Source organism: Lissotriton vulgaris, chromosome 10, assembly GCF_964263255.1.
Source record: "Lissotriton vulgaris chromosome 10, aLisVul1.2, whole genome shotgun sequence".
NCBI classification, from domain to species: Eukaryota; Metazoa; Chordata; class Amphibia; order Caudata; family Salamandridae; genus Lissotriton; species Lissotriton vulgaris.
This window is the reverse complement of record NC_141698.1, coordinates 963,336,803-963,354,165: the sequence shown is the minus strand read 5'-3', so window position 1 is coordinate 963,354,165 and position 17,363 is coordinate 963,336,803. Positions and strand designations below refer to the sequence as shown.

Below are 17,363 nucleotides of genomic sequence, written 5' to 3'. Positions count from 1 at the left end.
GGTGATGGATCAAGCCCTGATCTTTGGACAGGGTAAGAGTGGTCTGCTTAATTCAGACACTCTGTTCATCACCACCCCCTTTTCTGAATAGGTTTTGGCCACTATAGGTGTGGCAGGGTATACTCAGACATGAGTCCCTTGCTCACTGCACCATCAGGATTCAAGCAAGCCAGGCCGACGACGGCTGAAATGCCAGAAACCGGTCCCCGGAAGCTTGTCTCCTTTCTGGTGAAGAATTGGCTTGGTAGTTTAGTCTGCCCTGTTCCCATGATGCACTGGGCCAGGGACAGACTGATTTGCATATAGCCAGGTTCTGAGCTGGGATGGTGCAGTGAGCTAAATAACTGTGATGGATCAAGCCCTGATCTTTGGACTGGGTAAGAGTGGTCTGCTTAATTCAGACACTCTGTTCATCACCACCCCCTTTTCTGAATCGTTTTTGGCCACTATAGGTGTGGCAGGGTATACTCAGACATGAGTCCCTTGCTCACTGCACCATCAGGATTCAAGCAAGCCGGGCCGACGACGGCTGAAATGCCAGAAACCGGTCCCCGGAAGCTTGTCTCCTTTCTGGTGAAGAATTGGCTTGGTAGTTTAGTCTGCCCTGTTCCCATGATGCACTGGGCCAGGGACAGACTGATTTGCATATAGCCAGGTTCTGAGCTGGGATGGTGCAGTGAGCTAAATAATGGTGATGGATCAAGCCCTGATCTTTGGACTGGGTAAGAGTGGTCTGCTTAATTCAGACACTCTGTTCATCACCACCCCCTTTTCAGAATCGTTCGGAATTTTTGGCCTTCATCATCAGAGATTAACATGTTGGTTCGGGGGTGCTTGGAAATACTGTTAGCAGAGGTAGCTATGTTAGTTTAGTGCTTACTGGTATGCATGATATGCACTGAACTAAATGTAATATGTATCAATCTACTTAACATAGTGAAAGGTATTTTAAATTTCACACAAATATCTGATACTGAATGAAGTATAAACCTCTTATCTAGATGTTTGGCTCCTGAGTTAACACCCAATAGATTTTTACTCATTTGAATACTCTAGTATTGAACATTCGGCCACAATATTAACCCCTTTGATGCTTGTGACGGAACCATTCCGTCATCAGTCATGGCTGAGCTGTGCTGATGACGGAATGGTTCCGTCATGACCACACCCTGTTCTGGAATGTCCAGCACAGGGGAAAAATTCAAGTAGCAGCCAAGGTGTTAAAAGATGACTATTTTGGTTTTCTATTTCATATTTCTATGAATGCATTTGTAAATGTATTTCTTGTTTGTATAATTTAGATTCTTCATGAAATGATGGAAGAAATTGACTACAATCATGATGGGATAGTCTCCTTGGAAGAATGGATACAAGGAGGAATGACAACAATCCCACTTCTGGTGCTCCTTGGTTTAGAAAATGTAAGTACAGCAAAGTACACATTTGCAATAGATTACTGTGGTTCGTTTCTATAGTATTCATTTTTATAATATAGTGCAGCACTTCTTTCCAACTGATCTTCAAAATTAGACTTATTATAAGCATAGTTGCTAATTATTATACTCAATAAAAAATTCTACCATGGAGTAAAAAAGCTCTGAAACCCCAGTAGTAATTGCCTCTACAGTGGCGAAGGTCTATGGGGCTGATTACGAGTCTGGCGGTGAGTAGGTGGAATCCTGCATGCTGGAGCCGCGAGGATTTCCCGGGGGCCGCAAATTGAGTCTTGTGTGCGGCCAGAGCCACGAGGATTTCCCGAACGTGGGTAGGCCGCGAACTGAGTCCTGTGTGCGGCCGGAGCTGTGAGGATTTCCTGAATGAGGCAGAGGCCGCAAACTGAGTCCTGTGTGCCAGGAAGAAGCTACTGAGGAGGCGGAGTCCTGCTTCCAGCCGGACCCGCAAGGTTTTCCCGGGGACACGAATTGGGTCCTGTGTGCGGCCGGAGCCGTGAGGATTTCCCGAGCGCAGTGGGGGCCGCAAACTGACTCCTGTGTGTGGCCGAAGCCGCGGGTGGTCATCCGAACACAGCAGGCGCCGCGAATAGATTCCTGTGCAATAGATACAGCGAGTTTTTTGATGGAACTATACTTACAGCGCCGCAGTTGTATCACTGGAGGATCTGAGTGAACGGATTCACTTGCGTGAATTGGAAGCAGGAAGTGGGGGCCGCTAATTGAGTCATGTCTGCGGCCGGAGCCGCAAGGGTTTCCCGAAATGCAGTGGGGGCTGTGAATAGAGTCCTGTGTGCGACCAGAGCCGCGGGTGGTCTCCTGAACACGGCGGGAGCAGCGAATGGAGTCCTGTGTGCAGCCAGAGCCACGGATGGGCTCCTGAATGCGGCGGGTGCCGCGAGTGGAGTCCTGTGTGTGGCCTAAGCTGCGAAGCCTTCCCGAAAGCGGCGGCCGTGAGTGGAGTCCTGTGTGCAGCTTGATTTGGGAAGTTACGGACGTTGCTGTCTAAGAGACTTCAAGTTCCGGGGTGCCTGAGGACATGCCCGTACCTGAGCACAATCACTGCCTGCCTGCCTGCCTGCCTATTTACTTAGCACCTCGCAAAAGCCCGGGCCAAGGGCAGGCCCGTTTGAGCCCGTTCGAGGTTGTTTGAGGCTTGGCTGGGTCCCATCTCTTAAACTTCAAAATTTCAAAACTTGAATGTCAGTGTTTACCTTCTGTTGTGGCTATTGCTAGTCTGGAATTATAGGACGCTACGCTGCTATTGTGTAGAAACAAGGATGAATATCCAGGAGGGGCGGGGGAGGAATGCCGTCATGGGCTGAAGAGTGGTAGGGACACTTGATCAATTTCTAATAGGAGCTAGCTCTGTTTTGGCCCATGAAATTGCCCTGACCGAGCGTCATCTATCCCTTGATCCAATGCAAACAAAACGCTCGTCACTGGGCGGTTTGATGTCTGTACGCTCGCCCGAACGATGTTTGCCCATGGGTCCAGTTTCCCCCAATTAGGAAGGTCCCATAAGGATTTCCAATGGAGAAGGAGGAGACTGATCCTCCTTCTCCATTGGATACTCTTGCAGTAAATGAGCTATCAGTTAGCCTTGCCTTTCCTGTATTAGCACATGAGGGTTCAGTGAGCACTTTGAATGAACGTGTCACTACAAGGTCTGTGCCTAAATCCAAGTCACAAGTTTTGGAAATATTACCGGAGCCAGCAGTAAAGAGGAAACGAAGAGGGGGTCCTCAAAGACAAAAGAATGCTAAGATGCCTAAAATGAATAAGAATGGAGGGCTGGCAAACCTTATTCCACATATGTCTGCTCAGCCTATTACTCCTCCTTTTGGAGCTCAAAATACAGACCAAGTTGGTGTGTCTGTGCTTGACTTTGAAAAAGGATTATGGGCTAAAATGAGGGACCTTATTTTGGTTTCTTTATCTCCGTTATCTGAGAGACTGACTCTAATAGAAGAGAAACTAATGAATCCGGAACTTCTTGCGGTGACTAATTATGGTTCCATTATGACCTCTTTGAGGGAAATTATTCCGCCATCTGAAACGGTACCTGAAGTGTCTTCTAACCTCATAGTTGCTAGTTTTCCATCAGTTATCCCTTTAATATCTGACCCTTTGCCTTTGTTACTTTGTAGGAATAGAGGGGCGGTTGAAAACTCAGGCATTGGTGAATTTGTTCAGAGTGGTGGTGTGTGCGAGGTGGGAAATACCTTGAGTGAATTTGCCCAGGTTATCCCGAACACCCCCATGGAGACAGATGTGAGAGAGCTTGTGTTAGGTTAACTAATGATACCCCTCAAAATAACTTTTCATCAGGCTTAGTTAACCACTCAAGCACTGCCCCGGGGGGTACAGGTTGTGAGTTAGCAGCTATGCACTCTGGATTAGGTAACGATCTGTCTAGGAATGATTCCAGTGTATTTCATCTTCCTCCAGCCGCTGCACCATTGGTGGTGGTTGTGAGGAACGTACCAACCCTACATGCTGGTCAGATCAAATCTACAGATCAATTGATGGCAAAAACAACGCATTGGTTTAACTCCCAATTGAGGGAAAGGGGGTATGGGGTTGGGATATTTGTAACCAAATGATAATATCAAGATGTTTGAATTGGGTTGGATATTCTATCAAGGATGAGGTCGACTGCGTAGTTGCCAACTTTAATACCAAGCATGTGGTTAGACTCCTACTGGAATGCTTGGGAACTAGGAATGTGGGGTATTGCCCTGAAAAAATATCTATCCTTCCCTTAGGGTTTTTCTATAGCCCACACTTCCCTGGTCGGTGGGAGGTTATACAGGGATAATCAGGGTGTTCCAATCTAGGGTGCTCTCCGAAGAGTAACAGACCATCCCTTCGCTTTAAATGTAGCCAACCGATTTGCCCCACTTTCAGGATTAGATGGTTGTGATTGACTGCCATCTGCAGTACCATCTGGGTTAGATAGCATTGTTATTCACCTTGATACTGTCCATGGGGCGAATTCACCCTGTCGGTCGGCAATGGGTCGTGGGCTACTGAGTTCTGAGGATTTGCAACAGGAAGAACAGGGTGTTGACTCTTCCCATTAGATCACTAAGCATTCTCTCTTGGAATATTGCGGGGTTGCTTTCAAAGACTAGTTCCTCAGCTTGGTCTAATTTTATTGAGCCTTACGACATTGTTGTGTTAAACAACGGATGGGTTTCCTGAATGAAGACTTTGCTATAGACACCCTGGATATTCAGGCCATTAAAATAACCTCGGAGTGTGGCCCTGAATTTATATTGATAAATGTCTATGCCAGGCGGCTAGTAGGTGGAAAGGCATCTATGACCATCTTTAGTTTGGATATATTTATTAAAACATTGGAAGGGACTTGTAACCAAATTATTGTGGGGGATTTTAACTGCACGTTCGAGCCACTCGATATGGAAGACAGGAACCTAACTAGTGATGAGGATGCTTTTTGGGGTGTCCCGTCCCTAAAGTAGGCACCAATTAAGAACTGGACTGAAGATGGACTGAAGATGCCCTTCAGTTAAAAAGCCTAACTCTGGAGAGAGGGCTCCGTGCTGTTAAAGGAAGAACTATCTCGGACAACAAAGCTAACCCCACTTGCTTAAGTGGGCTAAAAAGTAGTAGGATCGATTATTTTCTTGTTAATTTAGAATTTTGGCAAAGGGTGAGGGGCATGGAGGTCATGAAAAGGACAGAGAGTATCCATGAACCATTGTCATTGACATTAGATGTGAATTGCTGACCGGCAGCATGGACATGGTAACAGCTGATGTCATTAAGTCCAATGGCTGCCTCAGGATAAAGTGGGCACAGATGTCTGTGGATGAGGGAACTGTGAGTCAAATTAAGGCAGTGCTTGTAGATTCCCTTTTTGCCCTCTCGCTAATCAAGCCTTGTGAGGATACTTTACAGCCTTTTTAGCAGTTCGCGATGCCCTGTTTGCCAAGTTGAGATTCTTTTTAATGAAGCCAAAAATAAGAGCCAATAGGCCTTTTGTGCCTAATCAGCAGAATGGTATGATGGGGAATGCAGGAACGCCTACAGGGCATTATCAAAAGCAATAAGGGTAGGTTTAACTCAGGAGGTAAGGATACTGAGGGGTGAATATAAGGGTACTCAATATCAGGGAAAGAAGGCTTTTAACGAAAGTAGATGGAGGGACCTATTTGAGGCAAGTTCTGGGAAAAACTGGTGTCGATTCTGGCAACTCATTAGAAGGGGTAGGGATAATGCCGGTCTGGTACCAGCTGAATCTGAAATCCAGGCCGGGTCGCGGTTGGATGTAGGTGGCTTGACTCTCGACATTGGGTCGGTCCACTTAGAGACCTTTTTTCAAAAGTTCCTCCAAACGTCTGGAACTTCATCCTAAAGTTCCTCTTGCGGGCTCAGAGCATCCAAAACACAAGTCCAAGGGTCTAGAATCTCTGAGATGACTCGTGGAAGCTTGGGACTACAATTCCCACAATGCACCTTGCCAAATTCTTAAAAGTCCACTGGACGCATTCCAGAGACATGACTAGTGCAAGGAAGCTCTATTAACCTGTTGCTTTCATGGAGTCACTCCTTAATCCTTTTTGAAGGAAGGCAAAGTTCTCTGGGCTTACTTCTCAGTGTGCAGCAGAAGCAGTCCTTCAGAGAGCAATCCTTTGGAGTTGCTATGCAGCTTTCACATATTTATTCAATGATCTTGGGTGACAAGCAGGGGCACACCCCTGTTCAGTGAGGTGCAGGGTGCAACCCAAAAGCATGACAGCTTCCTCCAAAGTGTGGCATATGTTTGTCCCACAAAGCACTGTACTTCCAATTTTAAGATGGAGAATTCCTCTCCTTCGGACTAAGACCTGGCTAAACCAACCTACTGGTGTGGCTCATTTTCATTAACATTATCCTTCCAGACCTACTGCACCTTCCATTTTTGAGATTGCCATCTGGCTGGGGAGTAAAGGAAGAGAGTGTAGGCTTGGATTGCATTCCGTAATGTTGTGCTCTCTTTGAAGCACAGTTCTATTTAGCCATTCCCTTTCCTGACCTGTTCTCTGCAGCTGCAGAGCTCCCACACCAGATCATCTCTGTCTCTATGCAGGCCACTCATTACCGTATCAAATAAGTTTTGCTAAACCTGTTAAGGCTGATCAATCAGGAGAGGCTGCTAGAAGGCTGGATGTTGTCTCACAGACAAGAAGTCCTAATAACTTATTTTCTGTATTAGTTATCATAAATTAAAAAGTGGCAAGTTGTTGGCTTTATCATTAGCAATCTTTTAAGTCCTTGTAATCCTATTTGAGCTCACTCCTAGCAATAGTTAGACTTTATTGAAGTATTCCCATTTTAGCCTATGGAGCTAAAATGCTACAATGAAGAAAAACGAATTTTGCAGTATTTCCTCACCAGGGCATATAAACCATCTTTTATAATGTCCCCGCATATAGTTACATGGTGCCCCTTCCCTGGGGCACCTAAGGGAGACCACAGGGATGACTTATATGTAAAATTAAGGTATGTAAAAGTAAGGTATATTACCACTTTGGAAGTATCTTTAATTCTAAAGTGGAATTTGTATATCATTTACAGTTAAAAACAGTCTGCAAAGCTTTGATGATCAAATTTAGAAAGTTGCTGGCATGTGCTTTGGAATTCTTAAAGTCCTAAGGAAACGTATTGATCTTCTACCCATAGCGAACGGGAAAACAATTGTTCATGCCTTGGTTACATCTAAATTAGACTACGCAATATCCTATATTCAGGAGTATCCATAGGCAGTAATATTAAACTTTATCGTATTCAGAATGCAGCTGCACGTCGAGACAGAATCTGGTGGAATAAGAGTCCTAGCTATCCCCGATTCTTGATCACTCCCTACACTCCCATTTGGAATCTCAGATCAAGAGGAACCCACCTGGCCAAGGTTCCTAAAATTAAAAAAGTCAGAATGGGTGGTCATTCATTTAGCTACCATGCAGCAAAAAAAATTGAAACAACTGAAAACTTGGCTATTTGCTTCCTAACTTGGTTCTGTTTGTTATCTAGTGAAGCTCTCTCCTTAGATTCTGTCACTAGTCTGAAATGACAGTGCCTCTATTTTTTCTCCTCTGAGGCTATGATTCTAGCATGGGGACACACCTGTGGTGTAACCTGGTGCTTTGCAAATTGTATTTGGTTTGATTGATTTGATTTGATTTGATTTGAGCAGGCAACACAGCAGTGCACGCTTCAGTGCAGTCTACCTACTTGGCCTCTAAATCTCCCTGCTGTATTATATGCTAAGGACTTATTGGTACTGTTCCTCCCCCTTGACTTATTATATACTATTTACTGTTAGTAATCCCTTGATCTTCTCTTGAGAAGATCAAGGGATTACTAACAGTAAATTCTAAATCTAAGACCCATACAAAGAGTGGATGGTTCAACCACACTTGTACCGTCGCCCTCACTAATTTAAAACTGGCACTACATACTAAACCTAGAGACGCGGGCCAAATTCAACTTCTTAGGTCACAATACGTAAAGGCACGCAAATTAAGAATACAGGAACTTAAAAAAAAACTATGGGAAGACCTCCATACGAGTGCACTTGAAAAAAACAGTGAGGTTTTCTGGCGAACGGTTAGAGCTCCGTACTTAACCGATAACACCAGCCCAAACATTGAAGTGGCCATTGATGAAGATACATGGGTCGCTCATTTCACAAACATCTTCAAAAATCCCTCTATTACCACTGATCCTGTTAATATCCTCCCAACAGTAGAATACCCAATTCCACTATATTTTGACATTCCTGATATAATGGTGGCCCTAGATTCAAGTAAGAGTGGAAAAGCCCCTGGCCCAGACGGGGTCCCAGTAGACCTCTTTAAATACAACGTAGAGCTCTGGGCCCCCATCCTCACTAGAGTATGCACAGCAGTTGCTAATGTAGGCCTCCTAAACTCCTGGACTAAGTCCATCATGGTCCCCATTTTTAAAAAAGGGGACCGCCAGAATGTGAAATGCTACCGTCCCATCTCATTGCTGGACTCGCTAGGAAAGGTTGTAGGGAGAGTAATACTCGAGCGACTCCAGCAATGGGCGGACGATAGTGCCATCATCTCGGACCTCCAGTTCGGTTTTCGAGAGGGGTTCGGAACGGTGGAGCAGGCCCTAAATCTTAGCCTGATATTAGGGAAATACATGCAGGCAAAGAATAGTGTGGTATATATGGTTTATGTAGACCTGTCCGCAGCTTTCGACTGCGTTTCGCACACGAAACTGTGGACGGTTTTAGGGCAAATGGGTGTGGATCCCTCCCTCTTAGATTTCCTGAGGGAACTCTATTCCAGAGCCTCGGCCAGAGTGCGCTTCGGTCTGAATGGAGAGCTGACGGCGTCTTTCGGAGTAGAGCGTGGAGTCAGGCAGGGTTGTGTCTTGGCCCCCTTCCTCTTCTCGTTGTATACCAACGGACTGGAGGTGGAGATGTTGAGGGGGGCCAAGGACCTCCCACGAGTAAAACAACGCCTGATCCCCGCGTTGCTCTATGCCGACGACGCCGTCATCCTCGCACGCACACCGCGAGAATTACAGCGCGCTCTGAACAGGTACACGGCCTTTATGGGCGGACTTGACCTGAAAGTCAACGTTAAAAAAACGTTTGTCATGACCACCGCCCCTAGAAAAAAGCGTGTAAAAGACATCTACCTTGATAATCAAACACTTGAGGTTACCTCTCAGTATCCATACCTTGGAATCATGGTAGACAAAAAATTGTCATGGAAGTCAGCAGTGGAGGCAAGATCCCATTTGTTCAGAAGATCCACAGCGGCTTTAATGAGTTTCTCTCAGAGACTAGGCAAGAGAGAACCAGTAGAGCTCCTGAAAATATATAGCGCGAAGTGTCAGGCCATTGCTTTGTACGGAGCGGGAGTATGGGGAAACACAGATATCAGCCCACTGCAGGTAGTGGAAAACACTTTTTTAAGATTTCTTTTAGCGACCCCGAGAGGAACATAAAACAGCAATTTACGCTTTGCACCTGGAACTAGGAATAGCATACCTAGAAGATCTGGTAAAGATCCAACCATTGATGTTGTGGAGACGCGTTTGGACCTCGGACAAAAACGTATTTACCAAAACAATTGAGGCAGATACTATGGCGCTTGATCAGTCACAAAAAGTAAAATGGCTTAGCTACGTTAGAAGCTTCCTAAGAGATCTTGGTTTGGAGAATTATTACCTCCACCCAGAGACATTGATCAACCTCTCTAGGAGGTCTCTAAAGAAGCTAGCACTCAGTCATTTAGAGTCATTGAGACTGATGTCTGAGGTATCCAAACCTTCGGTTTTGCACGCAAATATGGTCCAAATAACATATTTTATTCAACCGTATTTAACTCTCCAGCTCTCTACATATGAGAGGATGTTACTAACAAGATTCAGATTGGACACTTTCTTCAGATTGGTGACATTCCCCGAAATTAATAGATGGGACCAGACTCTTCCTTTATGTCCATGCGATGGGGAATCAAAACAATCAAACATACACGCTATTATGTTCTGTAAATTTTATCACCCACATAGGAGAACCTGGATTTTACCAACTTTGAGGCGATGGGGTTGTAAGCAATACCGCCCCGCAATGCTTCGCCTCCAAATGCTTGACTCTGAATTTGTTTGTTACATTGTCTTAAACTTCCTGAAATGTATTAGGAAACACAGAAGAAATCTTTAAAAAAAATCATATAGGCTTAGTTTTAACACAATAGATTGAATAGATCACTATGAATGTTTATGTATGAATTTTCCTGGAACAATGAATTGAAAATTGTATGTTTGTGTAAATACTGTATAAATGTATTTTTAAAAAATGTTCCTTTTATGGTTTTCCAATGCGAAAAGCCGAATAAAGAAATTTATATATTATATACTAGGGACTTAGAGAGGTCCATCATTGCCAATTCCTACTATACCTAATTACCATATACATTTTTTACCAGAGCACTGACCCTGGGCCTGGTTAGCAGAGCCCAGGGCACAGTCAGAATCATGAACCACCAGTGAAGTAAGCAAGCCTCAGCTAGGCCTACCAGTGCAACGGGTTCGCCCTTCTCTGCACAGAGTCCTCAGACCATAGGAAGAAGTTGGCACAGAAACTGGAAAATACAAAAGCATAGTTTATTAAACCTTTAAAGGTGGTACTACAGTCCACACAGCACCCTTCAGTATTGCATAGAGTAGCACACCAAACTAAACCACATGGCCCCTTTTATACACAATGAGGGGGCTCAAAAGAAGGTGGTACAAAATACAAGAGCAGTTTTATGACCATATAAGGACATATTGGAAAGCACAATCGATAAGTGGGCGGAGTTAACAGTCTTCAGAAACTAGTAAACACATTCCTATCTGGAACTATATAGTAACAGCCGCAGACCCTACTGGGCATGTCTGGGCATGCTGGAAGTGGGGGATGCTAAATATAGCCTGTTGCTGGGCAGATTTCAGACGCAGTTAGCAAGGAGGTAGGACAAAGCACATGATGAGCATATGGCAATGTACAGCATACAAAATGGCCGCTACAAATACAAAATGGAGTCAGTTCATTTGCTACGATAATGGTCAAATACAGCATGTCTTCTGCTAATGCTTAACCTAATCGCCGTTGATTTACAACACCAGTATCTGTCATAAAATGGGGGTGAACAGTGCTAAAAGGATGACTTTCTCACACTCCCTCTTCCAGCCCTGTTTACAAACTAATTACAGTGTTGATTAATTCTGCCAGCAGAATTTCGGAATGTATTAGTAATTCCGTGTTACTTGAGTAACACGGAATTACAAAAAATGTCCAATCCCCCTGGCGGAATAAACAATTCTTCCAGCCCCGAATCAGGATAAGAGCATCCATCTGGTCGCTCATAAAGGGGTCAAAATAGCATCCCATATATGCTACCTTGAAATTCAGCACTCTTCCAAACAAAAACTCCCACACAGCGGTTGCACAAAGTAATGGAACAAATAATTTTTGCACATTTGTGTATGTCTTTGTGAACATACAGTAGTACCTAAAGTCAGACCTTTGAGCTTGTTTCCTCTTGCATCATCTTTTGTTGTTGTACATTTGATTTGCTTTTTTGAGGTGTCACAGGGTCTTCATTGTGCTTGAGAAGTATTATAAACTAATCAACAAGGAAAACTGAGTGATTTTATTAAAGCATTTAATCCAAAATGTAATTAGTGATGTCAAAATATGTCATACTTTAAAATTGTACAAGATAAAACAAGCTAAGTAAAGTTTGTCACATGTTACAGTGACTTGATAATGTTGTGCTAAGTGATTAATACACTACTTCTGTAATTTTAACACTGTTTGGGACAATCTCACATTTGTTACTCCATAGGTATATATATATTTTTTCGTTTGATTAATTAAATCATTACAATCCACATGCAGAAAATCGAAAAGTAGAAAAACGATCAAAGAATGTTTTCACTAAGCTCCACCTGTCATTCTCAATAGAAATAAAACACAATTGTTGATATAAAGTTTCTTCTCATACAAGGTAACCATCACTTATGTAAAACTACGTGGCAGCATAGTTTCAGTTGAAAACAATTAATAATAAAATAGAGGTTACTTCTAAAAGCTACAGATAAAGCACCAACTTGTAAACAAGTGTCCCAAAGTTAAAGTACAGTTCAGAGTGACAACAGTCAATAAGGAATAGTCACTGACAGGTCACTGAGTTTGCATTCCGTATTGTGGCTGGAGCAGAATACACCGATTTTGTTAGGGAGCCGCTTTGAAGATATACCATTATTTTAGCCACCTATGCACGTTCCTTGGCTTTAACACAGGGACTGGAATTTGCTGGTTAAGCTAGCGATATGCAAGGTGGATAAATGGTGTGCAGCTTATGTTTAAAGCAGTTTTCTCTGGGTTCAATACCGCAATGATAGCCTGCTGGACTCCCAATGTATTTCACACTGGCCTCAGTTTTAGTCTGCGCAAAGCCAGCAATCCTGGGCAGAGGCATACAACAGGCTCCAAAGACTCCACCGAGGCCCCACAACCCCTACACAAAAGCTCATCTGATGGGCGATGCCAAAGTGGTGAATGTTTCAAAAAGTGCCATTCCCCCCATCTGAGTGCCATAAACTGCAGTTTTAAATATAGAGTGTATGTGTTACTCTATAGATGTTGGTGCACTAAAATGCCAGGTGTAGCATAAGTCATCAAATGTCCTTTAACCCTGATGGCATCTCAGGAAGTGATATCAAATTATATTTGACCGTGGTGGCATTAACAAAAGTGAAATTTAAAAAACCTATAAGAAAATACTGTGGAATTTTCTATTCACTCAGAATTGTAAAATTGCTGATGCTCTGTGAAATACTGAGAAAACATCAAGAGACAGCTTCACTAACATTTTCATGCAATGCAGCATAGCAACCAAAATTGCTCTTCTGCCTTATGTGAAAGAGACACATGCTATCCATATAGGGTATTTCATCACTTTTTTTTTATAAATTACATCGTTTATATTTTGTAAATACCCCAACATTTTCTGTAAGGCTGTCAACACATGAGTTAAAATATATTGTGACATGTGACAAGAGTGACATCCAGTGCTCGGTGATACAATAATGGTGCACAATATGTACAAGGTGATTAAAATATGTACAAAAAGTTTGTTGGCCAGGGAACAGTTATTGGGAAAATAGTGCTTCTGTGAGTTAAATTAATAGGACTTTTTCGCAGCAGAGCCTTAGGGCTGGTCCATGGGAATTTGTTGACGTTTCAACCCAGGGTCTGCACTACTAGTGAGTCAGTGCGGGTCTCCATCAGGACATAGGCGGTGGAGGATGACAGCCTGTGAATATGAAGGTACATTGGTCAGGTGTCTTCTAAGTTAGTATGTACTCACAATTAACTAATTGCTTTCTCAAGCAGAGGTGGTTAACTCACCTACAGCCGCCCCTTGAGGCAGAAGGATCGTCTAGGCAATGGCGCAGCCTTGTTCCTGCAGCCAATCAGAAGGCCGTTCACCTCTGACTAGGGGTAAGGAGAGAGCATCAAAGATCAGCACTTGACCCTCTGTGCGATTCCCAATATGGCAGTGTGGATCTAATCATGACTCAGCCTTCAGTATGATTGCCAGCATCCGGCAGTGTGTAACTCCCCATGACTCACCCTATAGGTACTTGCTGGCGCAGGAACTCGTGTTACTGGTCTTCAATTGTGCCTGCAGATTCTGTTAGGAAAGGGGGATGGGGAGGTTTAAAATCTTATAGTGCCCAAGCCAGTTGCTTTAACAAACAAGGTGGTAGTAGCGACGAGGTCTAACTCACCAGATTGCCACTCACGAGCGCGGGACTTTGCGTCTCAGGATTGGTTTGCTGTCGTTGGCTTCTGCGGGGATGGTAATATTGTCAAAACCTAAACATAGGCTCAGGTAATGAAAGCGCAGTGGCCATGTCTAAGTACCCACTTGTTTCTCTTACCTTCGTGGTTAGGCAAAAGGGGTCCAGTCAACTTGGACGATACCAGGCGTGAGTCCTGGTTTCCTGGTTACGATTGACAGCCTGGTAGGTCTGCAGAGTTGCTAATACGGATCAGAACCGCGTAATGGACGTGCGCGTGGACGTCACACTTTCTGGTGTAGCAGTGAAGTGCTGACTTGGTTGCTAGGCAACCTCCATAGACGCTCTAGTCCGTACACGACACGTTTGGTGAACTTGTCGGCGCCATGTAATGTAATGGAGCTGTATCCTGGACCGGTACTAATGATAAGACCCTGCTCAGTTTTCTTACTACAATGGCGGTTCACACAGATCATTCATTTGTGTGCAAGGGAACATCATGCAGTCAAAGAATGCAACATTACGTAGAGTGCAATATTACATCATATCCTGATGTGCAGGCTTTCTTCATGTTAGTCAGTTGCCTGCATATTGATAAAAGAGTAGTAGAATTGCGAAACATACACAGTGACAAGTGCATATATACAAAAAGTGCAAAGCATCAGCGTTCTAGAAAACTTATTAAGTGCACCAATGGAGAAAGTGGATTTTTATTTGGATTGGGCGGGAGTCCACCAGAAATAACAATGGCTCTATTCTTGTTAGATCCAGTAAATGTATCAATATTTGAAACTTAAGCTCAATCTGTCATAGCTATTTTTTCAATGCAAACCTGACTCTAAGGGAATCACAAACCAATGGTATTAGCAGTGGTTTGTAGGGGAATGTAATGCAAAGCAACGCAAAACGCTGCTCTGTATTACTGAGCATCAAGGGGGTGGTACATGGGCATTCCAATGCAACCCCCCATGCTTTTTGATGCTAAACCCTATTCACTAACATTGGTAGTAAGGATTTAGTGCCAAAAATTGACAATGCCAAAAAGCAGGCGTTAAACAGAGAAATATTTTCATTTCTCTGTACTTTTCTGACTTTGTATGTTTGCTGCACTGTACAGCACAAATACAAAGTAGGAGCAGCTTTTAAACTTGTCAAGGCATAATGGGGCATAATATCAAGGGGGTTTATCTCCGCTTTTTTGGCTTTAAAATCCAAGAAAGAGGAGATAAAATTATCTCCCTATTACCTAGCTGACGCTAACACCAGTTAGCGACAGCTAGTAGGAGATAGCGACCATCTTGGGCCCTGCTTTGCATGTCAGTGATATTTATCACTAATGACATGCAAAGTGGGCGTGCCAAGATGTTAGCGACTGGAAACAGTCGCTAACATCACTATCTCCTATTACCAACTTTAGGAGATATTCGCGCTAAGCGCGAATATCTCCAAAAGCTAACACCTGCCCTGAGCAGTTCTTAGCCATGTTATCCAATGGGAGGTGGATAACATGGCTAAGAGCATTAGCTCGGTAATGCCTGAATATCGCTGACTTTTCAGCGATATTCATGCATTGTGGCCGATTTTTATCGCATTTGCGATAAACCTTGGTAATACCAAGGTTTATTTGCGATAAAAATCGCCGCAGCTCAGCTGTAATTTTTTGTCTCTAACCAAGCAATAGCGATAATTATCGCTATTGCTTGATATTGCTTGGTAATATGCCCCAATATTTTGTACAGAAGGGGTAAAACCTATCTATGCTAGACTGAGGCACACACTCTACCTCGCACTCATGGCGGTGAGGTGTGTGCCTGGCATACAGCAGCTGAAATCTGCGCACTCGCTACGGAGGGAGGAATGTCATACCTCAGTGAATATGGTGCACTCCTGTCTCTCCCTGTCACGCAACGCAGCACGGCCTCTTTGGGGGCTGCACTGTCTTGCCTGACAGGAGAGAATCTGGGCCTCAGATTGTAAAAAGCTAGCACTCTTTTCTTTTCCACATAGTTATTGCACTGCTGCACCAGTGCATCTCCACTAGATGGGAGGCTTGCACTGCGTTTCATGCGACTTGACTTTGGTCATGTTCATCCTATTATTAAGATGCGAAAGATGAGCATGATATATAGGTCAGCGCAACCTTTTGCGCTTTCCCACGATGTACACAATCTTTGTTCATTTTTAAATGATTCCCTCGTGCATAATTTTTGTTTTGGTGAATCTGCAGCATTTTCAGTACTTCGCTTATGATTAAATAAGTGTGATTTTCACTCAACAATTGTACTGTATTGTATCATCTAAGTACGAAGCAGGTTACTATACTGGTTATGTGTACCTGGGAATAGCCCAAATGTGTATGTAATACTCTTCGGAGTTAAAGATGGGGGCGAATTATTCGTTTTTTCTCCGGGAGTGAGCTCCATATCTTAGCCACTTGAACTAAAATGATGTTTTCACCTTTGTGAAATGTTTTGAAGAAAGTGAAGGTCAAAAGTGATGCCAACAAGACCGAAGAGAGCTAGTTTGGTGGTGGAAACGGAGATAGCGGGAGGGAAGAGAGGTCAATGAGTTAGATTTGTATTGGTAGATTTATATAGCGCGGCTATATCACTCGTGAATGTATCCAGGCACTATCCATGGGTACGGAAAGATTTGATTAGCCGAGAATCACAGGATGTTGAGCCAGCGCCGAGGGTCGAACACTAATCCCCAGCTCCTGAGTCGGCCTCTCTGGACGCTTCGCCACTTCCTCTTGGAGACATTACTTTCAAAGAGATATTTCTGGACATCCAAAGTCATGAGAAGTATAAGTCCAGCTATTACGAGTAAGAATTCGCCCACTTTCTGGATACAACAACCTTCCAAATAACGTGCATGGATGCAGTGAGGTACAAAGCATTGGCAAGGTATAAATGGACGAGTACTAGGTTGATGGTGATTTGTGTCCTTTGAAGGACATCTAGATAAGGAGACTTTCGACTAAGCATCTCAACGCCTAAAAGGAAGTATTTGCGACTTGCACCACTTGAGGCAAATGAAAGGTATTCTAATTCCTGAACAGTGTTAACGAGGCCGGGGTCTGGAAGTGAGACAAACTCTTTTGGTCGGATGTTGGGAAAAGTATCAATTTACCACCGAGAGTTCGCATCCACATGCTCTGAAGCATTTGCAATTGATGCAGGAATCGCTATCAGATGGGGTTTCAAGCTCATGCAGTTACTGTGAGTGTGTCCTTGGTGGTCAGTGGTACCAGTTAAGATTGCAGGAGGAGATGAACCTTTAGAGGGCTAAATGGAGGCATTATTGAAAAGGATACTGATGGCGATCCGTGAAAAGATGCAGAGCAGAAGAGTTGGATTACTGCTATAAGGGCTCTCTTAGAAGAACCAGACAATGAAGCCAGGAATAGTGCTTGTATTATTTCTATAGTCTTGCATCTCTAGAACAGGGTACGATGATGTATCGTGTTAAACATTAGGCAATTGAAATGTCCAATAGCAGAAGTGGTATTTTAGTCTTGAAGTCGTTTCATGTGACAATGAGTGCTTGTACTGTGCAAAAAAA

General features: G+C 43.7%; 1 protein-coding gene across 3 annotated transcripts in view; it reads left to right on the top strand.

Moving 5' to 3' along the window:
- Positions 1 to 17,363, top strand: part of DGKB (diacylglycerol kinase beta) — a 1,765,597-nt gene that overhangs the window by 410,622 nt on the left and 1,337,612 nt on the right. For all 3 annotated transcript variants that reach the window (XM_086941963.1, XM_086941961.1, XM_086941962.1), the window contains one exon: positions 1,302 to 1,421. In XM_086941963.1, the coding sequence (XP_086798089.1) occupies positions 1,302 to 1,421 (120 nt within the window). The remainder of the gene's footprint in view (positions 1 to 1,301; positions 1,422 to 17,363) is intronic.